Raw genomic sequence first — 27,968 nt, 5'->3', positions numbered from 1 at the left:
TACACATTTTTCAAATTCAACATCAAACCAGACATCTGATGACAAAGGTAAACCTGACTTCTTTTTTGTTTGGAAATTATTGTGTTTAATCTAATCATGGGTTAATCTCCATTTTTAAACCTTTTAGTAGGAAATGCATCAGAGCTGAATATCTTCTCGTGTTATAATCACAGCATTCAATTGATCTTATTTCAAATTTCCAGTAAAAAAAACTCCATACAGTAAATAATAATTGGGAAATGAAAGGAAATTGAATGGATTTAAATATTTTTTTACAAATAAAAAAGAGAAAACTGTCTGGTGTGTATTTATTTTGTAGAACTGCAGTAACAGCAGCAGGTCTTTTTAGATAAATCTTTACCAGCTTTGCACACGAGGAGACAGAAATTTCTTCCATTAATTAATGGAGGAATGAGATCTGATGAAGCAATGCTACTTTCCAGCTCATTGCTTTGACAAAAAAGTTTACCTTTCACTTTACAGCCATGCACTAAAAATCTTCTAAACCAAATGAAATGGAATGATGAATGGAATGAAAAGCTAAAGAGGAATTGACAATTTTACAGCACACAGTATATAATTAAACTTAAAACTACAATTTACCCACGAAGCATTACATGGTGGCTTGATTGCATTTTGTGATTTTCCTGTTTTTCTCTTATAAAGTTTTTGTTCTGTTCGCAGCATCCACCTGCAGTTATCAGAATGTTCTTGATCACCTGCATCTGACCAAAGCTAATGAAACTTTCACCATGAGCAGACCTGTTAAAGATCATACAAATAAAACAGTCTTATACCTTGAAATGATAGTCTATGCCATCCTGGATGTGGTAAGCCATAATGTTCTTTTTTTTAATTATTTTTTTTATTTTTACTCTTTACTTTTGACAATGGGCTTTTGAATTTCTGAGTTTCGATTTTTTTCTTTTACTTTGATTCTCATGTTAAATCATTATATATTGCTAAGTCCTAAATAATATATATATATATATTTGTTAGATTATGTTTTACTATAGCAATTGCCATTTCTGTAAGGAATCCGTTTTATTTCATCATAATTGGCAAGTGGTTGCTCTTGAAAAGCAATAATTTCAGCAGTTTGTTGGTCCAGAGCATACAAGTGTGTGTTGAGACAATGCCAAGTCGGAAAGACATTACAATGGACACTGGAGAGGCAAATGTCCATCAGTCTGGGAAATATTATGAGACATGAGACATTTTTAGCAATAATTTGCAATACCATGTCTGTCAATAATTAAACACAGAAAATCAGCACAAATATCTCAAAGTAACTGCTGAAGACGGTCATGCCTGCTTCACGTTGGTGCTGCTAAAAGTTACAGCTATTGAATCACAGGATGCAGTTTTACTTTATGCTTACTATTTTTTTCCATGGCTGTAAACTGGAGCTGCAGTTATGAAAGACTGGCATAAAAGTTAAAGTACATAAAGTAAACAATTTACAAGTTTCATTACTCTGTTCATAACTATACTTGTATTAACTTTCAAACTGAAATATATAAAGTTTATTTCTTTATGCACAGAAAGAGACAGATCAGACATTCATTGCATATGTTTGGATTTACATGGTGAGTTATTTCTGAGAAAGATGCATTTCATAAATGGCTATTTAATAAAAAACAATTTAATACTTTTTAAGTTGCATCCTTTATTTAACCATGCTCCATGCACTCACTCTGCTTGATTTTATTTTATTTTTCCATCCAGGAGTGGGGAAATGACTACGCTTTATGGAATAAAGATGACTTCTGTGGAATTTCAGAAATAATTGTTCCCACAGAGGTATTGTGGAAGCCAGACTTAACAATTGAAGAGATGTGAGTATACATGTAGTGTAGAGTCCTGAGAGACTTAGGTTTAAAGTAAGCATTTAAATCACCAACTGGTTTCTTCTACACTGATGGGTGTTTTAACAGCCACTCTTTTCCCAGTAAGATGGTTGAACACCCTCTTGTTTCCCACAGTTTTGCTCAAAATCAGTGTGGCATTATGTTTGAACCACACTGTAAACATTTCAGCTGCATTTAGTTGCATCCACCATCTTCTACTCATTAAGTCAAATAAATCTATCAAGTTTTGAACCTAAATGTGAGTTTGTGAAAGATAAATTTACATTAGTAAGTTGTGTTAACTTTTTATTAATTTTGTCAAACCTCCAACAGTTGAATTAACTAGAGATTTTAGGTCAGCACTTAAAAAAAATCGAATGAAGAAAAGACAGGGGGAGAACTATTTCCCAGAGTGCTTAGCGGCATGTTTTTGTATCCTGAGGTGGAAGTGCATCACATTGATCTGACGCTTGTGTGAAGACGAATGTTTATTTTAAATTTGCAAAGCTTGAGGGTAATGTTCTATTCACAGTAAATGTTTTTGAGCAGAATTCATTATCAGATCAGAAATTTTGTTCATGCAATTTGAACGAAGAACTTAAATTATTCTAAAGTAAAATAAGTAGTTATTTTAACTTGATATTGTGAGTAAAAATAAAAGAGAAATGTGTGATCTTTAGCTAGGTGAAGAAATTTTTTTCTTGCATATTGTGAAATAATTATTTGATTTAAACTGCATCATTAAGTTAAAACTCACAACTCAAGCGTAATGAACTAAAAAAAATGTTTAGACAACTTGTCTCTTGTTGTTAAATTGACTTCAGAAACTTTAATTTCTGAATTAAAACCAATAAAATTTTCTTGACTTAAATTGTATTTTCAAGGCAGCAGGTGGACTTTCATTTTCAAATTAAACCACCTTCATATGTTTTACAGTGCAGCATTCTGAGGTCCCAGTAAGGCTGACAGGATTTAAATCTCAGCACATGCTCTGGCACAGTCTCCACTAGGAAAATCTCTCCACTCAGACTCCTGTGCTTCTTGTCTATGTGCTTCATGTTCGCTCAGCCTTGTGTATCCTCTGTTTGTTTACACAAGCAAGGAATTCGACTTCAGTGTCAGTTTCTTCTTGATACAGACCTTTAAAATATAAATGTGTAAAAAGATATATTTTTTTTGCTATTGGCTGTTAAAAAGCAGTGTTCCTAGAATATTCAATATTTGAAATCTACCATTGCAAACTTCAAACAATCATCTATTCTTTCACAGGGTAGAGAAGGACAAAGCTCCTCCAAGCCCCTTTCTCAAAATACACAGTAATGGGGTGATTGAATATAGGAATGACCAGATTGTGATCAGCGCCTGTAGGATGCATGTTTACAAATTCCCTTTTGACATTCAGAAGTGTAACATCACTTTCAAGTCCTACTTGTATGCAGGTGAGTTCAGTTTATCTATGTATAATTAAACTAAAGCAAAATTTTAAATGTAATTTTCAATGGTACGTCAAACAAAACACACACCAGAACAACTTTCTGATTTGGAAATCTATAGAAAATTAAATCTAAAACACATGTTGTATTGACATTGACATTTTGATGCCTTGTTCTAAGAATAACTGTTGTTTTCTTGCTTTTCTGTTCGTCTTAGAACATGAACTAGAAATTGACGTAGAAAGAGATAGTTCAGTAATATCAAAGTGGTCTCGTGAAATAATGGCGACAGAATTTGAGTGGGTGTTTGTCAACATGTATGTCAAGAGTTCTACAGTGAACCATTATGGATACAATCAAACCGTTGTTGTTTACACTGTAAGTATGTTCTACAGACAGAGATCTCTCTACATTTTTTATTGTCTTAGTTTTGCTGAGCCAAGTTGTGTTGGTTGTTTTCCAGTGCAGTTACTGCTGCTAAAGCTCCTGTTGTTGCTAACTTTTGCATTCCTACTGCTTATGATGTATACTGTACAAATAATTTTGAAGTACTACAATTAAGTGGTTAATAAAGAATTTACTGCTAATCTCTGCAGCTTGGCTCAGCAAATTTACCCTTCACTTTTGGTATATTCATAAACTTCACAGCCATATTCCTTTTTGTACAAAGCTTTAAGCATGCCTAATTTACTTACAAAAAGATGCCAATATTGCTGATTCTTAAATCAAAAAACAAGTATTTCAAACCATGTCCCACATCTTTTTACAGGTAGAAATGAAGAGAAAATCTGTTCTCCACTTTGCTAGCTTTGTGCTGCCTATCCTCTTCTTCTTGTGTCTGGATTTTTTCTCCCTCCTCCTGCCACATGGTGGAGGGGAGAAGATCGGCTTCAAGATCACTGTGCTGCTTGCCGTCACTGTGATGCAACTTATCCTCATCGAGATCCTACCTTTTACATCAAGCAAAATTCCCCTTTTAGGTAAAAATAAATAAATATGGGAACTTTCCCCCAGATAACATCTATATGTGTAACTTATGCTGTTAAGAGAGTGTAGCAAAGATGGTGGACAAGAACACAAAAGGGAAGCAGGTACAGTACCTAAAAGGTAAAAATCAACTTAAACTTTTAAATTGTGTTTGAATGGCATGGAAAGACAGGAAATAAGAACACAGTACCAAATAGAAGAGAAAGGTTAACAATAGTAGAGGGTTTGACTGACTTTGGTTAGACGCAAGTAAACAGGGTCCCACTATTTTGACCAAGAGCAGAATATACTGACCCAGTGTTTTATTAATGTGTTGTTGGCTCCTCTTAGTGGTGTACATCCTTGGGATTTTTGGACTAATGTTGCTCAGCCTCCTGGAGACTATTGTGGTAAACAATCTGATAGAGAAGGACTCAGCGTCCCAGGACGATGCCCAAAGTTTGAATGAAGAGCATGGTAAAGATGAACATATATTAATCTAAACACAGCTTATCGTTCTATGATTTAATTATATGGCTGTACTGTATTTAAAACTATGTCCACTTATTTGTCTTGACTTTTTTTCAGAGCTAAAGAAATGCTTTCATTGTGCATCCAAATTTGATGAAACTGCTGATCAATACGCATCTATTGACAAAGAGGTTAGTGTTACAGCTTCCAATACAACATTTAACTCAGATTGAACAAGAAAAATCGATTTGGGTTTGAAAAAAGTATTGCTGTTGATGTGTTTATGGGATTTAGCTTATCAATCAATATTCATATTTAGATGTAAATATTGAAACTGGTGCCTGTCTCCAGCAATCATTGGGTGAGAGGCAGTACGCACCCTGGTTATGGCAACATGGAGACACAAGACAAACTACCAGGCATATACACACACACACACACACACACACACACCTAAGGAGAATTTAGAAAGCCCAATTAACCCAACAATCATGCAAAGCAACAATGTTAAAAAATTGCCTCACTGTGCTCTCTCAGCAAACATAAAGAGAGAGCTCCCTGCATTTTTTTAGTTTTAGACTAAACATTTGGGACCCAATGTTAGGTCTGGACTTAAATAAAGACAATTTATAGTTACATATTTATCCACAACTGGAAAATACATAAGATAAACTCCACACTTTTCAAGATTACGTCGGAAACCTGCAACTAAAAAGCTAAAAACAAAAATAAATTATTTAACAAAACAATAAATTGCTTATTTATGGAATATATGTTATAACACTGTAGAAACGTTTTCAGAGGAGCTTGAATTGGAGAGTTTTGGATATACAGCTCTGGAAAAAATTAAGACACCACTGCACTGAACCCCATTGAAAACCTCCTGGTTATTCCACCAAATATTGATTTCTGAACTCTTCCTGAGTTAAAACATTAATATTGTCTCTAAATGAATATTAATTTGTTTTCTTTGCATTATTTGACGTATGAAAGCATTGAAACTTTTTGGTTACTTTGACCATTTCTCATTTTCTGCAAATAAATACAAAAAGTTTGCTTTGAATTTCGGAGACACGTTGTCAGTAGTTCATAGAATAAAAGTGTTCATTTTATTCAAGCATATACCTATAAAAAGTAAAATCAGAGAAACTGATTTTTTAAAGTTGTCTCTTAAATTTTTCCAGAGATGCATATGCCACTGTTAATTTTTAAAATGAATGTAGTTAAACTTGTCCACCAACTGAATCGCTCTTGCAGGGAAGCCACGACCTACTGACTCAGGTGTTCCTGGCTGTGGAAAATGTCTCTGACGAACTGCAGGGAATGAAAAGATCTGTGACGTTCCTGAGCAACAAAATGGAGAAAAAGCCCAGCTACTGGGCAGGAATTGCAAAAAAAATTGACAAGATGTTTACATATTTTTATGTAACCACTGTGTTTGTGTTTTTATTAGTTATCTTCACTGTGTGGCTCTCATAATCAGATAAATGGAGGAAAGCTCTTAAACATGTTCACGTTGGTGATGTATAACATAAGTGTGAATTTGGGTGCAATTTTTCAAACAATCAGTCACTCCTATTGTTTTTAACTTGATTGATGAATTTGATGAAGAGCATTTCATTGTCTTTTATTGCTGGTTGTCATGTTGAGACGCCATTTGCTTGATAGCAGCAGTTAAAAAAGTTCATGGAGGATAAGAGGAGTCTGACAATGTTCAAAACTGTATTAATGCAATGTCTTTGAATTAGTTTCCAGACTATTGGATCACTCCTGTTACATTATCAGGTAATCTGCAGGATCCTTCTGTCTGCCGTACTGAAGCACCAGGCTTAGATGCAGGACATATTATTTCAAACTGGAGAGGGAAGTTTGATGTGATACTTCTCAATTCAAATTAACTTAAACTCTGGTTATGCATGCAGCAATAAATAAATAAACATTATTTAATTTCCCTTTATGATCAGTAAAGTATTTTTGACTTCTTGAATCTCAAGAAACTTTTACAAATATGTCAGATTCATACAGAGTTACAGTCTATGTTTCATTTAGCACATATTCAGCTAAAAAAGTCTCTGCAGATGTATTTAGAGTTTTAAAGCAACACAATTGTGTATGTATAACTTACTGGGTATCATTTTGAACTGTTACCTGCATGAAAATACCAATATTTTGCTCTACCTATTTCTTATTACATTTTTTGAATATTTTAATCATAATTTATATAAATTAAACATCTACGTAAGCAATTAGATCATATAAAAGGTCTAGATATGTTGTGGTAACTGTTTATCCAACTCATAATAAAATACACGTGTATAAGATAAATTACAGGCATGATTCAATTTAAGCCATGAATGTGAATTTAGTTTATGACCATGAAACTGCAATGAAGGGCAACTGAGAATAAATAAGCAGGCAGACAAAAATATATCAATATAATAAAAGTTTGTTGCAAATGTGTACATTTTTGAATTTGAAGAGAATGTTGTCTGATCTAAGATAACTGAGTGGGAAAATCAATCAATAAAGGTTCATTCTCAAATGTTTGCTTTAACACTGGAGTTTTCATTTGAGCAGTTTTGGTTTAGTTACACTGAGATGAGAGAAAAAAAAAACTGGACTTGAGTTTAAACTAGCTTTAAGTTTTGTACTCTGAATAGAAAAGAGCAACGCTTCACAGGCATCAAAATCCAAATAAATGAATATTAGCAAAAAATAAATAAATAATGCAATGTTGGTCTTTGAAAACTTGTACAATGATGTTTCAAATATTTTCAAAATTGCTGTCATAAATGTTACACACTTGGATAATTTTGTGTTCCAAACTTTGATATGTTTTCCTTTTATTGGTTATAAATTTATATAGATGCTGCTGTTTTACATTAAGTTAAATAAACATGGTTAAGATTTCTAAGTGCTTTTTGCCAACATTCATCAAATACTGTTCATGTAGAATGAAACTTGTAAGCAAATATTTATATATATATATATATATATATATATATATATATATATATATATATATATATATATATATATATGTATGGCCCTCTAACAAAGTTCAAATTTCTCATGTTGCCAAATATGGAAAAATAATTGCCCGCCCATGACTTAGAGAATATAATAGAAACATTTCAATTTATGTATTGTACTAATTACAAGAAATAAAGGCTTGAAATATTTCACTCTTTGTAATGAAGCTACGAGTTTCAGTTTCTAAAATTAGTGACAAAAAACTTCTAATATTTTCAATATATTTTAATTTTGTGTCTGTATGTATCACTTACATTGTTTAGATACTTTATCATTTATCGATTATCTTACACTGACTATGTGAAATTACATTATTGTGATTAAGTTTTTAAATACAAGGTCACCACATTTGGCATGCAGACGACATTTGAATTACAAGAGTACACATTTTTGCTATTAGCAAAGCATTATCCCTCACTGTTTAGCTTAATGGCTTTTCCATTCGTGGTCTTAATGCAGTTCCATTTGTTGTATACATGTTAAAACCTCTGGATGGGTTGTTAAATTGAATAAAACGTCATGCTGTCCATTACAGCATATTAAAAGTGTTGCAGACTGAGAGTGAATTTCTGCATTTGGAATAAATGCGGTAAAATGACTAATATATTTCTGTGGTTATTTAACATCTAAATGTAAAATAATTCCTGGAATCATGTTGCTGGTGAAAGCCTTGATAGACGGTCCAATAAAACAACTGAAAGGAAATACCGAGAGGCTTTTCTTCTTTGCTTTATTGTGTCTGTGAACTTTGAAGATGAATAAAAATTGGATTTCTAAATGTAGCTTTTTTTTAAATTATTTGTATATTTAAGGTAAAAGTAATTTTTTAAAAAGAAGAATGAAAATTGTGTTCAGATACTTTTCCCATGTGAGCTTTATAATAATAATTTATCTGGTTATGTGGCCTGAATTATGGAGTCCTCAAGAAAGAAAGTGTTGCAACTTTATTTGTTTAATTAATTTATTGTGGTTTGTGACATTACCAGCTCCTATACTTTTTTTTGTCACCAGCCTATTATTTTGGTTTCCTGCTAAATTACCATTAAAATCAGCTCTAATGGACGTAGCAATACGTATTGCTACATTGCTAATAGAGCCTAATTAATCATAAAAAATAAATAAATAAATAAAAAATCTCATTATAAAACACCAATTTTCATCTTTGTATTTAGGTACTCAACAATGAGTTTATGACAAACTTACACATTTTTCTCCAAATTTAGCATAATGAACTGATTATTTGTTGGTGCTGCCATTAATATAGTATACAGAAGTGCATTTCAAAAACAAATATTGAAATTATTTCAGTAACATAATCTAAAAACTAAAACTCATAATCTCCATCCAAGTATAACAGAATTCAGAAAGAGTAAACTAAAAGTATTTATATGCCTCGCCAAATATTACACACAGGATGACATGTTTTAAGTGCCTACTTACATTGATTCTGATTAATATGGCTTACAGCTTTAGAAATACACTAATTGTAGTTTCTTCTTAAAAATACCGTAATAGACCAACAAAAAATGATTTCAGTAAAAACATTTAACATAATCATAGAGAGGACTATGGACTTCAGTCTGGAAAGTTTCCGGATCTCTTGAAGCCTCCATGGTGTGCCGCACTGAAAAATGATGATCAGTATTGAGACTTCATTTTTTATTGATTTACAGATGGGAAATAGGGAATCAATAGAAAGTTAGATGTAAGCAATTAACATAAAATTAATGGGGATAAAACCCTGAAGTATGCCACTCTGTGGCTGAAAACTTCAAAACTTCATATTGCGATTTGAGATTCATTTTTTTCATAAATAAATCTGTTGTGCCATCTCAGATAATTTATACTTAAATGGATCCCAGATATATACAGAATCTACTTCCTGGACAAAACTGTTAATTTCTGTAAAATTATGATACACCAGAACACAGCAATTCATAAAATACTCTCAATGTTTCTCAAAATATTGTGATTCTTTAGAGAAACTGAAAACAGCTACATGAGCTGTTTGTTGTGGTACACTGGCCTCGTGTTGCAGTTGTACTTGAGATCCTTCGAAAGCTGTTTTGCATCCATGAATCTCTATTCAGTCTGTTAGAGATTGTTTGGTATTATCATTTTATTATTCCTTTAGATTACATTCAGTCTATGATGTTTGAACAGTAGCTGCCAATTAAAGCAAGCAGATATTGTTTTGACAACAAAATTGAAGTTGTTTGAACAAGCAAAGAACTTTGTGAGTCAGTATTCAGTTTGTATAAACCTTTCAAAGTAAAATCTTTACTTTCAACGTTCATGTGATTTTAAACCAATGCCTGCATTAAAATGTCTCCATTCACTTCCTCCTGAAAGGGCAGTTCTGGTCAATAAACTGAATATTAATTTTCTTATTTCATCTTGTGGCTGCTCATCTATCTATATTTTGTCTTGGCAAAGTGCTACTGACCACGACCACAATGAAAATGATAAGTGAAAGTTTTCAACGTAAAATCAATGATGGTCACTGATAAGATATAAGTGCAGAGGGTGTTGGTCTCCCATGGCAGATCACAGATCAGAGAAGAGGAAGCTGGTTCTCCCATTCATCTGTTTTCTACTCTTTCTTTCAAGTAAGCTGAGATGATTTTTGTCTGAGAGGACTCATATGCTTCTTAACAAAGGCAGCCATATTGTACTTCATTCTATTCATTTTATTATTATAATTATTATTATGATTTTTGAGGTGACAAAATCAAAACTTTTTGTCCCCCCCTCTCCATCACTCTCTTGCTCTGTGATAACCTGCAGCTAGCAGAGCTTCATAAATGCTTGGGCTAATTTGCACAGCCACCGATGATGGTGGATAAACAGTTTTATTGTATCATTAAGTTGTTTCTCTGCCATTACTGCATTGAAAAGCACATGAGGGTGATTGACAGTGCTAAGACCCTCCTACTGGCTCTGATTGGCTGTTTTTAGTTGGGAGTGGTGCATTTCTTCAGACAATAATAGTAATTCGGGGAGGAGGTGCAAGAGATCTGTCTCATACTATACTGTCACAACATGGTGGCAGTATGGAACATTTTTTAATTTTTTATAAAAGTTACATACTGCAGCTTCAAATGGTTTGCTTTGAGAAATTGGACATTTACGTTTAGTGCACTTTGAATAAAAATGTATTCTGTCTTTGTGTAAGAATCTTTATCTACTTTATCTACTCACCTCATCGATAAATGAGATAGCTTTTAATAAAAAATCATAAAGAATCATAATCATAAACAACTTCCCGACCAAACAACTATTTTTGTCTTGGTTTGACCTTGTTTTATGCATAGTTGCCTGAGTTTGGTGTTCCATGCTTGATTCAATGCCATCACTCTGTTTTCGGTTCTCACTTTAGCACTTTCAGAAATAAAATCCTGGATTGAACTGGAAAGGAAAAGTTGTCTAGTAGATTTTGTGTCCTTTTAGCTGCACAATATAAAAAAATGGAAGAAAAAAAAACTTTTTGTCTTACAAATACATTAAGAACTGTTCCAACTTAACTGATAATATAAGAATAAGTAGCTCTGTTTGAAGGCAACAATTATTTGACCATCAGTACTAGAGTGTTTCTCAGCAATACTTTGTCAATTAGTTGAAACATAAAATGTAAAAGCTGTGGCTTTATCATTTTATCTGCTCGAATGGACAGACGTCCTTTTATGACAAACAGCTGAGTGCTTAGGGTGTTGGCCCTTTCCGGCAGCTTCTGTTCATTTGGAAAGGCAAATTTAGCATCATTACACTTCCTGCTCTGTTCTGGTTGTGTTCAGACACAAGAATCCCCTGATAACTCATAGGACAGATTAAGACACATATTGAAGCCCAACAGCTATGAGGTTCACAAATCTGTACTTTCTGCTCCTCCTACTATGTAAGTTGAAACCTTTTCATAGAGTGCTTGTAAATGTTTGTTGTTTGAAATGTGCTTTTTTTTAAATATAGTGGTATGGCTCACTTTCAGGATTTTAAATGACATATTTCTACTGTGTGATGCATAGAAGATCTTAATAATTATTGCCCAGTTTTTAATATTAGATGAATGAGGACTTTTAAAGCTGCTCTAAAGTGTCTGTCATTGAGTCACTGTAATTGAAACCATTTGATTTTGTTGAATATTGACATACCCTGTCTGTATCAATCAAATTCTGATTAATCCTACAGAGCCAATACCTGTAAAGTATTAATAATGTTTTTCTTGGGATGTTGAATCTAAACACATAATTTTCAGGGCCACTTTACCGGCTGCTATATTATCTGAACACAAAAATCTGTTTTGAATTAGGGCTTGGCTTAAATTGAGATTGTCCTCTTTGCTTGCGTCAATTTTTATCTATTTTCTGTTAATTTTGTATATGCTAACTCCTGAGTCTAGTTTTAAAAAAAATCTCCACCTTCATTCTTCCAAAAAAGACATCACTGCAAAAACATAAAATATTACCAAATATTTTTTGTCTAGTTTGCAGTGTAAATATTTTAGTACAGTTGTAACAGGACAAAAGTAACTTATAGGTAACTTTTAAGCAAGATACAGGACCTTGTTTTGAATCCAAAATTCCTTGAAATTGTAGAAAAAGTACTAGTTCCAGTGGTAGATTATATAATTCATAACATGAGGAAAAATGTCTTGTCATAAATGAAATAATCTGCCAAATAAATGTATACGTTGTTGAAACAAGACCAAAAGTACTCTGTAATATTTTGTGTTTTTGCAGTGTAGATCTATCTGACTAAATTTGGTAACAAATATTCAGTGTAACAGCTATTGAATTTTATATGTGATATTAAATCACAGATGACATTGAACTTTCTTAGCCTTAATAACAATAAGATTAATGCCATTCAGTTTGGAGCCTCCAGATCCCTTTGTGGTTCTGCCAGAGTTGGTTCTTTGGCTCCTAGAAGCTGTTCTGTGTTTAAGTGTTTTGCTTTACAAAGCTCTGAAGCTGATTAACTAGATTAATGATGTTCTAAAATCAAGTCTTCTGATACAGAAGATAATAAACTGTATTTTTATGGCATTGAAAGATAAGAAAATGTCTGCTTTTCTTTTCTGACAGGTGGAGTCGTTGCCAGGATGGCGGGAAAAAAGCAGCCACAAAGTACAAGTTAAAGCTTCTGTTTTCGGGAAAACTGTCTCTACATTGTTGTTGCAAATGAACTCAGATTCAGTACATTTAGCTATATTTTTACTAAAGCAATCTTTTCTATCCCACTGGTTTGGTGGGAGAAAAAAAAAGACTTGCACTAACATATTTGCAAACATTATCTCAGGCCAAAACATATTGGCGTCCAGGTGAGGGATGTACAGATTATGACATTGTGAAACACCTTAACCTGAGCAAAGACAATGCTATGTACACCATGGCACTGTCTGTCAAAAAACATAACCACCCTCTTGAAGTGGTTCTCACAGTAAATCCCTGGCCCATTCTGGATATTGTAAGTTATGTTTTTTTCTACTATATTAAAATAATCAAGAGAGAGGTTGTTACAACGTTTCCTCCACACGTACAATTTGAAAGTCAGTAACTAACTCTTTTAGCTTTTTGAAAAAAACATTTAAATTATGTATTTCTTATGATAGATAGCACTGCAGTACAACCTGTTGGTTATTATTTTATGTAGCTGCTTTGTAAAAAATTAAACACATTGCATAGTTTTTATTTTATCAAACAACCTTAGCTCCTGCAACATTAGTGTTGACATCAAAGGCAATCTTGATAATAATAATATTTACTTTATTCACCCCAGCAGGGAAATTATTTCGCAGTTACAGCTGTGGCTGCAGGCAGCCAGCTGAGCCGGCGCCATTTTTTGAAGGAGGACATGCGGCAGAGGTCGTCGGGACCGGGAGTCGAACCCGCGACGTCCACGGGTCTAGGGCCTCCAAGCGTGGGGCGTGTCAACCCGCTGCGCCACCACAGCACGCCCCAAAGAACTATAGTCTAGGATTATAGTCCAGGAAGTTCTGCTGCCCTGTGGTTATTCCTCCACATTTGGCTTAACATCACAATATAAAATGGAGAGATCTGAATTGCAAAATGCATTGAAAGAAAGATGCAGTGCATTAATTTCTAAGCTGGAAATCAAACCAAAAGCAGATAAATAAAAAACTGCTGTATTAATAATAGATGTCTTCCATTGAGAGAGGTACTTTCTGGATAACTCTCGCAATCAAAATAATCCTACTTGCTGATGAACATCCTCCACTCTTTGGGAAATCTGACCCTCTTTGGCTCAGATTTCAAGCTTCCATCACAAATATCTTGTTCTCATTATTGAACACAGCTTCTGACAATAAAACTTCCTCCCTTCATGGGTTAAACCTGTTCCCTCAGGTCTGTTTTTTTTTCCAGCTTGCACATTGTTTTTCCTTTTTCATGAAAAGAAGCAGTAACTCTGCCTCGTAACATTTCCAGCCAACATAATGAGAGAGTGTTAGTGTGATACTGTGATTTGCCAACCTTTAATTTCCCCTTTCTTACTAAGGTCACCCCAGACAACAATTGAATTTAATTATAAAAACTGTTGACGGACATCGGTTACACACACTGCACTCATGAGAGAAACATTTTTTTCACTTCTCTAAATACGTAGCTTCTCAGTATTTTTGCAGAAAAAGCTGATGTATTTGTTGTTTTAGTTCTCCACACCTGCCACTAGAAGGCACTGTGGATAACAGAACATGGTAGTAGAATGGACTGAATTTGTCTGCAAATCCCCCTAGAAATGTTGTGTATCTACACCCCAATGTGAATTTGTTTTATATTAAAAGAGTGCTGATGGTTCTTTAATGTTCAGAAATCAAAAGGGAAGAATCCTCAGAGCTTAAGGAATGTGTTACCTTCATCTTTGCACTGTCTTGATTCTGTTGAAATAACTGAATACTCATTTATTCAGCCTGGCTTTAAACAAGATTTAGGCTATATCTTGCATTCATGTTTTATCTTCATGTGTTTATGCTTGTTTTTACATTAAATTGTTTTTTGACATGTGAAAAACAATACACCAGTACATTTTAGCCTCTTTGCTACTTTTAATATTTCATAACAGCTAATTTTGATCACATTTTCTTTGAGTGTTGTACAGTAAGCTGTAAGCAACCTCTTCACTCATTCTGTTTCAATTTTGTTTTACCAGAAAGAGGTTGACCAGACTTTTGTGACTCATCTTGGTGTTAAAATGGTAAGATTTACCTAAAAGATATGTTTTAGAATATGAAGTTATGACTGTTAACCTAATCTTGCCTTCTCTTTTTTCCTCTGTAGGAATGGACCAACGACTACATCAGGAGGTCTCCAGATGACTTTTGTGGAATCGACAAAGTCATCGTTCCAAGTGAACTTTTGTGGAAGCCATATATAACTATTAAGGAGATGTAAGCTTATCCACTCAGTATATAAATGACATATTTATTATTTAACAGTCAAGCACCTTTGAGACAGAACATTGTATGTGATGACTGAGATACATTTTTCCCTACAGGGTAGAAAAGGAAAAGTCTCTTTCAAGTCCCTAACTCAAGATTAATTTCAATGGCACCACAGAGTTTAGCAACAATCAAGTGGTGATGACTAGCTGCAGGATGCATGTGTACAAATTTCCTTTTGACATGCAAACCTGCAACATCACATTCCTCTCAAACATGTATGATTGTAAATGGTTTTTTGGCAACTTTACACCATGTTTTATTGTAAACATGCCACATAAATTAAATTTTTTCTTCCTGCTGAGAAACCTTCTTTTCACCTCAGCAGAAGATTTATACCTGAAAAGCCGCTATGGCCATATCACACACACAACGAAGATCCAGAAGAGAATAACACAATATGAGTGGTTGTTCTGCAAAATGACAGTCCATAACTGGAAGATAATTGGACATTTATATTTTCCTGTGAGTATTTTTTATTTTTAGTCATGTAATAGGAAATTGTTTACAATGCGTAAAGAGTGTTTGTGATGCAAAACAGCTGCAAGTCTGTTTTGGGTAATACTATCATGGCTCATGTAGGGATGGACATTTTTGACAATTCACCTGGGCAAAATCACTTAAGCTCAGTACATTATATGAAGAATGTGCAGACAGATCAGTTTTATGTTTTCCCACATATTCTGCACTAAAATTAGATCTGGATCTTTTTAACACATGAAAATACTTTGATCTAATCATTCCATTATAGCTCTTTCTATATATTTAAAGCTGGACAATGAACCTCCACCTAAGTCTCAAGTTTTTTGTAATCTCTAAAAGTTTTTCTGGAATTATCCCAGATTAAGCTCTCTTGTCCTGAATGAAGGAAAGACTCCCCCAGTACGCCTGCAACCACCATGTTCTACCATGATGTGCAGTGTTAGTTTCACACCATTTAGAGAATTTCATATTTAGGCCAAAACTGTATACTATGGTTTCATCCAATAGGAACAAAGTCTACATGTTTGCAGTATCACTTTCAGTACATGGCTCCTGTGGGTTTCTTCAATAATAGTTTTCCTCTCGCCACTTTTCCATTAAGACTAGATTTGTGAAGTACCTGATTAATAAATATCCGATCTATAGATTCTTTCACCTGAGCTACAAATTCCTTGCATTCCTTTTGAGTCCTGTGAGAACGGCTGCATTTATACCAAGATAAATTACACATAAATGTAGTCTATTTTCTAATGTGATTAACTTGAAAGCATCCGGTTAAGTTTTAAGTTAATTTGTACCACACATTTCACCAACACTACATGTCGAATTCATTTACATGACAAAAACATGAAACAACAAAGAGCAGGAAACATTACATTGCAGTGGCAAAATGCAAGAATCGATAAAGTTGGAATACAGTACACTTAAAGATGTTCCCGTTTTTATTAATCAAAGGCAACTCTGAGCAGATTAGTTCATATCCTTCATTTTAGCACTAAATTTTACTTATTATTAAAAGTAAAGGGGCTTTCATCCAACCAAGTCCAAGTCTTTCATCCAAACAGTTTCCCTTCTACTTTACAGGTACTGTTTTGTGTTGAAAAACAGTATGCCGGTACATTATAGAATACTGTAAAAAAAATAAAAAAATAAAAAAATCAGGGGATCTGAATATATTTACAATAAAATTGAGTTTCATTAGGTCCATTCAAAAACATTTCTGAAAAACCTCAACTATTTCTGCAGGATACCAGAATCCGACACACGGAGGGTCCACTGACATTGGAGATGTTTTCACGTGAGCTGAGGGAGATGAAGAAAGTGATTCCTCTTCAACACAACCAAACTGGCTGGAAGAATCAACAAGATTTTTGCAATATGCCATGTCATATCCATCATTGTGGACAGGACATGAAGATGTAATTTGCTAAAGTTAAACACTTCCAGGTTAGATAAATGTGTAGAGATTGCTTTGCCTCTCTTTTATTAAATGAAACATTTCACAAACTGAAGGTTTATACATATAAAAACAGGTGCAAACAATGCGACTTTTTAAACAATCAGATTGTGTCTTTATTTTGCATATCAAGCCATTGCAGTTATTAAATGTTGAGAGATATTAAAATAAAAATGAAAGTCATACAGTGTGATAAGTCATAGAACCATATGTGTGTGATGGGGAAATGAGGATGTTGTGTGCGCTACACTGTACTGTTAAAACAATTAGCACATAGTACCATACAAATACAAAACTATTAATCCTAAATGTTAAATAAGTGCCTTTGTAACTCAAATTGTACTTCATCCTGTAAATATTCCTCCTCTTTTGTTGTGTGTTGAACTCACTGCGTTTCTGTCTCTAGCACCATTTCCATTACAAATGTGTTGTCGTGGAAAAAATACTATTTCCAAGCACTGTTCAGGTGAAATCACTCAATCAGGTTTATTCATATATTGTGCACAATACCGAGAGCTTGTAGGACAATCAGTAATGAAGCAGGTCTGGGTGAAAAGCTCTGCCAGGCAGAGACAACACATGAGTTTTATACCAAAGATAAAGAATTAACAACAAAGGGTGAGACAGTCTGGTTCTGATGCAGCTGTAGAAAACAACTTCCAACCTTCTACATGAAACCCAAATAGTTCTTTTGGTGAGAGTTCACAATCATTCATATAACATGACTAGCAGAGGTGACCTTAATGTTATTTTTCCATCACATTTCCCCCCTTTTGATTATAAATACATATGATAATATTTAATATTAATCAACACACATTTCCCTCCTCAGTCATAAGACATAACATAACACTATCCTGGAAGACGTAACAAAAGAAACGTATAGCAAGATACGAAAAACCTACCGGCATTTCCCTTGTCTACCCTGCAATGATATCACTGTGTTTGGTAGGAAAAGTTATCTTGCAACCCCTCCTTGCCAGGGAGGCGGTCCTCTATATGTTCTGTCCAGGAAAAGTGAGGAGGTATCATACCAATGATTGAAGACATAAAAAAAAAACAAGAAACAATAAAAAAGAAAATAAAAATGTAATACAAAAGCTAATTAAAGAGGAGAAAAAAATTAACAATAAAAAACATTTAAAAAGAAAACAAAAAATCAGCGTCAAAACAACAAAAAAACAAAACCCAAGCTTCATAGAAAACTTATATCTAATCGCATAAATCAATCTAAACCAACATCACAACAACAATCCATAATAATGAAAATAAGAGAAAAAAAGTAACATATTTCCAGATGAAACAAAATGTTAAATCAAATCATAAATGCATATGTAGAACATGCAGAAAGGACAGGCATTTGTTTTTGTGAAACATAGACATTTCTGTGAATTGCAAAGCAGTATAGGAAAGCTAGGCTACTAGCCTGAAAATATCAATGATTGAGGAAAATAAAAACAATTTTGCATTTGCAGTGTTTCCATTAAGTATGAAATTAAAATCACTTGTAAATAAGTTTGGTCAAACGATGTCAATCAATATTACGGCAGCTACAAATGTAAAAGGTTACTGGAGACAAATTCATAATTCAGCCATTTAGCACTCATCTATAAATCAAGAAGAAGTCAGTGTGTTAGAAACTAAACCTTTTGTTTTCTCAGTTATTTTTCTCTCCATAGAAGCTACACCTGGTCTGGCGTTCTGATTAGCTGTGGTTGCTTCCTGGAAAAGGGCATTGGCTGGCATGATGCTGCCATCACCTAACTGTTCTCCCTCTCCTTTTCACTTCCATGACCATAGAAAGTTCTCCTGATCAGTTGACCTGTTGTTGTCGTCACTCTGCTCTGTCTTGTCTCAGCACCAGTCGGTCATGGTAGATGGCTGCTGGTACTGAGCCGGGTTCTGGTTCTGCTGTTGGTTTGTTTCTGTTAGAAGGGAGTTCTTCCTCTCCACTGTCACAATATGCATGCTCTGTATGAGGGCCTGCTGTAAAGTCGACAACTCAACATAAGTGATTTGCTGTCGCCTCCTGCTGGCCAGGAGGAGTGAATACTGCAAGTCATGACTCCATACAATCTGCTGGGTTTTGTTTGGTACAAACTTTTTAAACTACTTCATAATTAACTGAACCCAGTGAATCAGTAACTTGGATCAATAGTAATCTGACTAAATTGAAATGACTTTTCATAAAATGCCTTGACAACATTGTTGTGAATTAACTTTAGAGATATAAGCTTTTAACCTTTTGGTGTCTATTTTTGGGGTTTTGAATGTTTTGGTGTCTACTTTTGGGGTTTTGAATGTTTTGGTATCTACTTTTGGGGTTTTAAATGTTTTGGTATCTATTTTGGGGTTTGAACTTTCTTGTATTGGTTGTTGAGGTTTTATATATTTATATTGTTTATTGGTGGGGCTCATTTGTTAGTTTGAAAGTTCAATTTTATATATTGCCAATTCACAACAAATGTTGTCTCAATGCACTTTGAAATAATTTTAGTTCAATTACATGTACTCCAATTGCTAGTACAATACGCTCAGCTGATTATGAAAGGAGTTTAAAAAGTTTGTACTAAACAAAACCCAGCAGATTGTATGGAGTCATTACTTACAGCATTCACTAAATCTGATCAGCAGGGGGCAACAGCAAATCACTTGTGTTGAGTCGATGACTTTACAGCCGTCCCTCATACAGAGCATGCATGTAGCGACAGCAGAGAAGAAGAACTCCCCTCTACCAGGAAGAAACCTACAGCAGAACCTGAACCCGGCTCAGTACCAGCAGCCATCTGCCATGACCGACCGGCGATGAGAGAAGACTGAGCACAGAGACACAACAACAGGTCAACTGATCCAGGAGAACTTTCCATGTTTGTGGAAATGAAAAGGAGAGGGAGAACGGTTAGGTGATGGCAGCATCATGTCAGCCAATGCCCTCTTCCAGGAAGAAACCATAGCCAATCAGAACACCACACCAAGTGTAGAATCTATGGAAAGAAAAATAACTGAAAAAACAAAAATAGTTTAAATAAATAATGTAGTAGAGACAGAAAATGAAAAACGGCAGCATAAATACAGACAGATCACAATAAACCAGTCTAAGCCTTTTCATAATCAATGCCATAACCATGGCAACGCTAAAATGATACAAGAGCACATTCTCAAAAATCAATAAACATTAAATTCTAACATTTGACACTGAAATTTTAAGATATTTTAAATATCTAAAATAAAAATGAAAAATTATGAAGTGTCTAAACAAAATTGCTCATTAAAAAGAAAGAAAATAAACAATGTCTAGATGAAGCCAAAGTACCAGACTGAAGACTTAAAAAGGAAAAAAAGAAGATAAACTGAAGTCATTTTGATGAATGTTTTAAGTTTGATTAATGTTTTTGCTCTGTGGGCTGATGGGGTTGGGGGGCAATGAAGGGCGAAATCCAAGACAAAACCAAGATGATCCAGGAGGGTTTCTGAAGGACAGCAGAACAGGTGCAGGTTTAAGGTAAAACCCTCAACTCAGAAGGAAATTGTCACTTTTCAAAAACACACCACTATCACTTGAACAACAGAAAAATACCTGCAGCACTTCTTGAGGAAGACTACTGAACATGATGGTGGGGTCACTAAGGTCATCCATCAGCAAGGGGATGGAGGAGATGATGAGAGCCTTTTCCGTTGTCGTCGTCGGGGCGATGAGGACCTTTTCCGTCGTCGTCGTCGTGGCAATGAGGGCCTTTTCCATCGTCGTCGGGGCGATGAGGGCCTTTTCCGTCGTCGTCAGGGCGATGAGGGCCTTTTCCGTTAGTCAACTGGGGTCCAATGAAGGGTGAAATCTGAGATGAAAAACCAGATGATCCAGGAGGATTTCTGAAGGAGAACAGGACAGAAAGACAACAAGACGGGTGCAGGTTTAAGGTCAAACGCTTTAACAACTCATCACTTTTCAAAAACTCAAAAGACCTCTTAAATAACAGCAAAATACCTGCAGCATTTGTTAAGGAAGGCTTCTGAGCCCGATGGTAGGGTCACTGTAGTCATCAATCAGCAGTGGGGGTGATGAAGGCCTTTTCCAGTGGTCATTTATGGGAGCAGTCGGGGAGGAGGTGGGTCACTTGAGAAGAACCCATGTTTAGTTGGTTAGTTTTCACACTTTTACCTGTCAGTAGGGTTTGTTTTCACATAAACCCGACCGAAGGGTAACTAACCCCCTTGCCCGTCGGGCGAGTTCGTTTTCACACAAACCCGACCGAAGGGCAAAGCTAACACCTTGCCCGTCGGAAGGGTTCGTTTTCACACAAACCCGACCGAAGGGTAACTAACCCCCTTGCCCGTCGGGCGAGTTCGTTTTCACACAAACCCGACCGAAGGGTAACTAACCCCCTTGCCCGTCGGAAGGGATTCGTTTTCACACAAACCCGACCGAAGGGCAAAGCTAACACCTTGCCCGTCGGGAGGGTTCGTTTTCACACAAACCTGACCGAAGGGTAACTAACCCCCTTGCCCGTCGGGAGAGTTCGTTTTCACACAAACCCGACCGAAGGGCAAAGCTAACACCTTGCCCGTCGGAAGGGTTCGTTTTCACACAAACCCGACCGAAGGGTAACTAACCCCCTTGCCCGTCGGGAGAGTTCGTTTTCACACAAACCCGACCGAAGGGCAAAGCTAACACCTTGCCCGTCGGAAGGGTTCGTTTTCACACAAACCTGTCCGAAGAGCAACGCTAACCCCTTGCCCGTCGGGCGAGTTCGTTTTCACACAAACCCGACCGAAGGGTAACTAACCCCCTTGCCCGTCGGGCGAGTTCGTTTTCACACAAACCTGACCGAAGGGTAACTAACCCTCTTGCCCGTCGGGAGAGTTCGTTTTCACACAAACCCAACCGAAGGGCAAAGCTAACACCTTGCCCGTCTGGAGGGTTTGTTTTCACACAAACCTGACCAAAGGGTAAGTAACCCCTTTGCCCATCGGGAGAGTTTGTTTTCACACAAACCCGACCGATGGGCAAAGCTAACACCTTGCCCGTCGGGAGGGTTCGTTTTCACACAAACCTGACCGAAGGGTAACTAACCCCCTTGCCCGTCGGGAGAGTTCGTTTTCACACAAGCCTGACCGAAGGGCAAAGCTAACACCTTGCCCGTCGGAAGGGTTCGTTTTCACACAAACCTGACCGAAGGGCAACGCTAACACCTTTCCCGTCGGGAGGATTCTTTTTCACGCAAACCCGACTGAAGAGTAACTCAAGCCCTTTACCCTTCGGTTGGGCTAGATTTCACACCTTTACTCTTTTGTAACTCAGATTAGAACTACCATTCCAATATCCTACCGTGTTCTTCTTGCATGGAGCATTGTTCATGGAATGGCTCGATCCCTTTGTTGTTCTCGTTTGCTACCAAATTCCTTGAACTCATACGATGACTTCATAGCCTTGAGGAGTGGCTACTGAAAGTATCAAACCACATTTCCTGGCATTGGATTCACAATCCTTCCTTTCACAGTCCGAGGCCATCTGGTGTCTTCAGAGTCATCATTCCATCTCAACAAAAACCATTGATCAGCTTCCATATCTTCCCAGTCCATATACCATAGCTTCCAGGTCCATATACCATAGCTTCCCGGTCCATATACCATGTGGTGTTGACAAGGCCTTAAATTCTCAAACATTAGCTCAAAACTACCATCCACCACCATAGACACTGAGGATGCAGGTGGTGACAGTGGGGGAAAAAATCCCTTTACAGGAAGACTTCCTGAAAAGAAAAACTTCCCTTTAACAGGAAGGAAAAAAACTGCAATTGTCAAACATTGACAATGTTTGACAATTGCAAACATTGTCAAATGTTTGCTGAAGCTTACATAACTTCAGTGGTCATGAAGATGTATGTTGTGACAGTGAATAGGTAAGCCTTCCCTCTAACAGGAAGGCTTTCCAATAAAAAAATAAAAAGTGAACAAGGTACCAAGTAAGTAAGCTGTAAACTTAAGCAATGCCTCCTACTGAGGATCCACGTGGTAGCAAGACTTTCCAAAATAACTTCCCTTTAACAGGAAGACTTTCCAAAAAGACTTCCCGTTAACAGGAAGACTTTACAAAATAATGTTAACACTGCACCAATTATTTAAATGGGTTATAGTTAAGCTATAGCAATGGCTCGGACTGATGACCCCATCTGGTGACAGTGGAAAGGAAAAACTTCCATTTAACAAGAAGACTTTCCAAAAGAAATTAACATTGCACCAATTTAAATTTGTTAAGTTATACAAGTAAACTTAGGCAACGCTTCATAGTGAACATGCATGTAGTGACAGTAGAAAGGAAAAGCTTCCCTTTAACAGAAAGACTTTCCAAAAAAATATTAAAATAAAAACCGGTTGTCAAACATTGGTTAAAAGTTATGAAAGCTTAAGCAATGCCTCATGTTGAGGATACATGTGGTGACAATGGAGAGGAAAAACTTCTCTTTAACAGGAAGATTTCCAAAGATAAAAGACTTCCCTTTAACTGGAAAACTTCCCAAAATATTTGTAATTATTTAAATTGGTTAAAAGGTAAGCCAAAGCAATGACTTGTACAGGAAGACTTTCCAAACAAAAAAAATTAACACTGCACCAATTATTTAAATTTATTAAAAGTAAAGTAAGCTTAAGCAAGACCTCATACTAAGGATGCAAACGGTGACTGTGGAGAGGAAAAGCTTCCCTTTAACAGGAAGACTTTCCAAAAAAAGGCTAACACTGCACCAATTATTTAAATTGGTTATCAGTTAAGTAAGCTAAATCAATGCCTCATAATTAAGATGCATGTAGAGACAGGGGAGAGGATAAACTTCCTTTTAACAGGAAGAACCCTCCAACAGAATTATAAGTTGGCTCTGTATGAAAGGCCCTCTGTCACTACCCCCAGGGGATTTGAAAGGACAGAATAAAGAGAGAGAGAAAAAGAAAAGAGCTGCTCCAGGAGTGTTTCTATTGGAGAAATTATAGTTAGTTGTAGTAGAAGCTCCTTTGGTGGCTTTATCTATGAGAAAAAAAAGTTATTTGCAACAAAAGGTCCACCAGTTGCTGCAACAGACTGGCAACCTGTCCAGGGTGTACCCCGCCTCTCGGCCGAAACGTTCACTAGAGATGGGCACTAGCACCCCTCCCGACTCCACTTGGGACAAGGGTGTACAGAAAATGGTTGGATGGATGGATAGTCCACCAGTTGCTTAGTCTAGGAGAGAAAATGGGTTAAAAACAAACTTAAACACTGAAGGACAAGTCCCAGTCGATTCTCCGTAGAAGGAAAACATGGATTTCAGTGGAAAACCTGCAAATAAGAGATGGTGGATTACAGTGTGCACATTACCTCTGTGACATCTGGCCTGCAGCTCCAGGAGATCTCTCCGTTGCCGTCCAGAAGAAATGAAGTCAAATGACGAAATTGCACGAGGCCACGCATTGTTTCGGCGCAAAAATTAATCGGTTTTCACATTTAAATTGAACGTAAATTGAATTTGTTTGAGTTATTGAATTATTAAAGTATGAACCCTAAATGTCAAACTAAATATTAAGTAGGTATATAAAAAAAAATAAAAAATGTTCTTATAAAGACCTCATCTTCACCCAAAATATTTGATATTCATTGGAAAGATAAATATTATCCTAATGCAGCTATAACAATGTCAACTTTAAGCCAGGAACTTCAGATTCTAGACATCAAACTTTAGTTACACCTAAACCTCCACAGGTCACAAGACCACAGCAACTGCTTCAAACAATACTAAAAATCCAAAGACAGAAGGATTTAAAACTGCAGAATCCTTCTCAGCTCATTGACTCTCAGCAGAGAATCAAACCAAACCAGCACAGCAAGAGGCCTAGCGTTGGCCTTCAACAAACAACGTTAGCATCAGCAGCGTAGCATAGCAAAACCCGCAACAGCTCCTACCCTGAGATGTCTTCTGGACCCGCCATTGGAACAGTTCTTTGAGTTAACCAACCTTTGATGGGTCGGGCGGATCCGCCAGTCACCTTGTAGGGAATCCTCAGCTTGAGGGAAGCGATCCTCATCTTCATTGAAGGGAATCCTCAGCTTGATTGTAGTATGTCCATAATCTGCTATCCATCCTCAGCTTGATTGTAGTATATCCGCTAGCTCCAGATGCCATTAGATCTCCTCACATGTTTCAGGGACGCCAGCAACTAAACAAACTGCCGCTGAGAGGCCATGGTCGGGTCTCTCCTTGTGTGCTGCTCTGTTTAGACACAAAAAACGGCTTCACTAATGTCATCGGCAGAAAAAGACAAACTAAGGAGCCTTGCAGGGAACATGGGGAAAATGTTTTCTTTTGCGTTACCTCGCAAAACTTTTACGTTATCTCGCAATATGCTTACTGCAATATTTGCTGGTCTATTTTGTATATAGTCACAAATGTCAATTTAACATTTCAAATATATACATATTTAAAGAGCCTAAATGTGCAGCAAATGGTGGTAGAGAGAGAGACTTAGACTTAGACTGACTTTATTGTCATTTTGCATGCACAGGGTGTATACAGAACGAAATTTCGTTGCATACGGCTCAGGACAATGTTTTGAGCTTTCAATTGTGAGGTTACTCCAGAATAAAATACAGTATAAAATATGAATATAAAATATAAAATATAAAGTGCAGGAGTGACAGTAAAATATAAGTTATTTAGCTCTGTACATGTGCAAGGTATAAAGTGGAGACCAGATTTTAAGTGCAGTCCAGTTAAGAGTTCAGCAGTCTGATGGCAAGTGGGAAAGAGAAAAGAGGGCCGCACTGGGTTAACTCCGGGAATCTCATCTGTCTGACCCTTGTGTCAATCATCTCCAGGCCACTTCTTTGTTCACAATTATCGATTTATTCCATTTTGTTTATCATGCTTCAAACTGTACAAGTACTGCGATACAGACTGACCAGGCCAAACTATGCACAAGTGCCACCTCTCCTCATACACACAAAGCCAGAACGCCAGTAACCTTCCCAATCATACCACCACCCAAGTTTCAAAGCCGCCTGTCATATCAATAATTACTTATTTCATTCATATGGCTCTTACAGAGCCTAAGTGAAAACGTGTTTATTGTTATTAACTCTTTGGTGCAAAAAACTGATTGAAACTCGATTCAACTGCATGTTTATGTCTGTCTGCGTAAGGTTGAGATGGAACTGCACATGAAAACGGCCCTTTAAACCATTCAGACCAACGCAACAGAGACACAATCAAAACTGTCAGATCACTCATGACCCCGCTATAATAACTCAGAAATAGTCCAAATAGTTTAGATGTATTTTTAATTCTTTCCTACTTACGGAAAGTTTCTGTTTATCATATATATATAGGTTCAATATCAATATGATAGGTTTGTGGTGAATTTTTATCCTAAAGAAAAAGATATAAGACTTCAGATATTCCACAAAGAGATATTAAGTTCATGGAAAAACCATACATAACCTTAGGATTAAAGCAGAAAGTACAGCGGCCCCCGTAAGAAATGTTTACAGTGCTCAATTATGCTGCATGAACTGATGGTAGCTACAGTATTGCGAGAACGCAAACCATTTCCCCAAGTCCCGTAAAGGGCTCCGTAACAAACAACTTAGAATAAGGTTTCCAAAAAATAACTTACCGAATAACCAACGCAGCAATTTCAAACATGGCGCTCCCGAGGCCTTCTTGTCGTCACTGCAGCCTATTCTAGGTCAAGTACAAGGCGTCAAACTAGGTAAACACTGACACGATTTCAATCGGATCCACAAAAATTTCAGTCATAAGGCTGGCCGTCCACTCGAATTCCGCGTCGTGGGAGATCAGAAAATATCATTTTTTTAATCCAGGTCCTTCAGTCCAGGAATATCAGACGACAGTTTCTTGTCTCCGTGAGGCCAGGTGTTAGCTAGCCCCATCTTTTTTTAAAAACGCTCACGCGGAAGCTGCGTCATATTTCAATCCAGCATGGCGCATGCGCGTCACGCTCATTAATAACAAAAATGGCGCCATTCGCCACTGTTGCCAGATTTGACATTTTCCAGTCCAAACACAGGTAACTAAACCTGAAAAACCTGCCCAACTGCAAAGACAGTATGAATCTAAACCTCTAATAAAACTAATGTTAATAGCACTATATGTTTTATTTATGATCTATCCCTAATATATCTTTAGAATAATTTAGAGAAACAGCAAAATTGTATATTAATTTTTTATCATGTATAACTGAAGAATGTTTTTTAAAGTTTCCAAAATGTAAATTCAACCTAATACAGTTTTAGAAAAAATAAGAGAAACGGTATATATATATATATATCCTAACTCTTATGGAGAGTGAAGAGTGTCAAATGACAATAAATAACTTATGTAATTATTATTTAAGTGTGTCATTATTTTATCACTGTCTTTTGATCTGCCTTTAAATAATATAAGTTTATTCATAAATTGCTCATTTAAAAAAGTACAATAAAGCTTGGTAAAAAAAAATACATTTTTCTTTATCTTTGATTAATTTATCCAAATATAAGTCAACAGATCTTAATTAATGTTCAGCTTGGATTTAATTGAACTGTAAATCATGAACATCTTGTCATTTTGATGTTTCTGAACTAAATAAACTTTATTTACTGGTGAGAATCCAGAGCTGTGCAGATCATTACCAACTTCAACTGTGATCTCTACAGAAACAGAGATGCTTGGTCTTCAGCGAAACCACCACTCAGATCCACTTGTCTGTCAAAAATAATTATGTAGTTTCAACCATATTTATTATCTTTCAAGTCCCTTACTTAACTATGAACCATTTACTTAAAGAAAGTTGTAGAGTTG

At 36.0% G+C, this 27,968-nt stretch overlaps 1 protein-coding gene and 1 pseudogene across 1 annotated transcript; both read left to right on the top strand.

Annotated features, from left to right (window-relative positions):
- Position 1: 1 nt before the first annotated feature.
- On the top strand, positions 2-6,553 carry LOC102223344 (5-hydroxytryptamine receptor 3A-like; the record flags this gene model as incomplete). Its single annotated transcript, XM_023341215.1, has 11 exons — positions 2-47; positions 685-830; positions 1,545-1,589; positions 1,729-1,838; positions 3,120-3,289; positions 3,501-3,661; positions 4,053-4,263; positions 4,601-4,726; positions 4,838-4,911; positions 5,978-6,100; positions 6,506-6,553. Coding segments are annotated over 11 exons (1,260 nt in total), but the record flags the coding sequence as incomplete, so codon positions are not given.
- A 7,355-nt stretch (positions 6,554-13,908) lies between these two features.
- On the top strand, positions 13,909-17,313 carry LOC111609917 (annotated as a pseudogene).
- Positions 17,314-27,968: the final 10,655 nt, after the last annotated feature.

This window comes from Xiphophorus maculatus, chromosome 10, assembly GCF_002775205.1.
Source record: "Xiphophorus maculatus strain JP 163 A chromosome 10, X_maculatus-5.0-male, whole genome shotgun sequence".
NCBI classification, from domain to species: domain Eukaryota; kingdom Metazoa; phylum Chordata; class Actinopteri; order Cyprinodontiformes; family Poeciliidae; genus Xiphophorus; species Xiphophorus maculatus.
The sequence above is the reverse complement of the archived record's forward strand: the minus strand, read 5'-3'. Positions and strand labels throughout refer to the sequence as shown.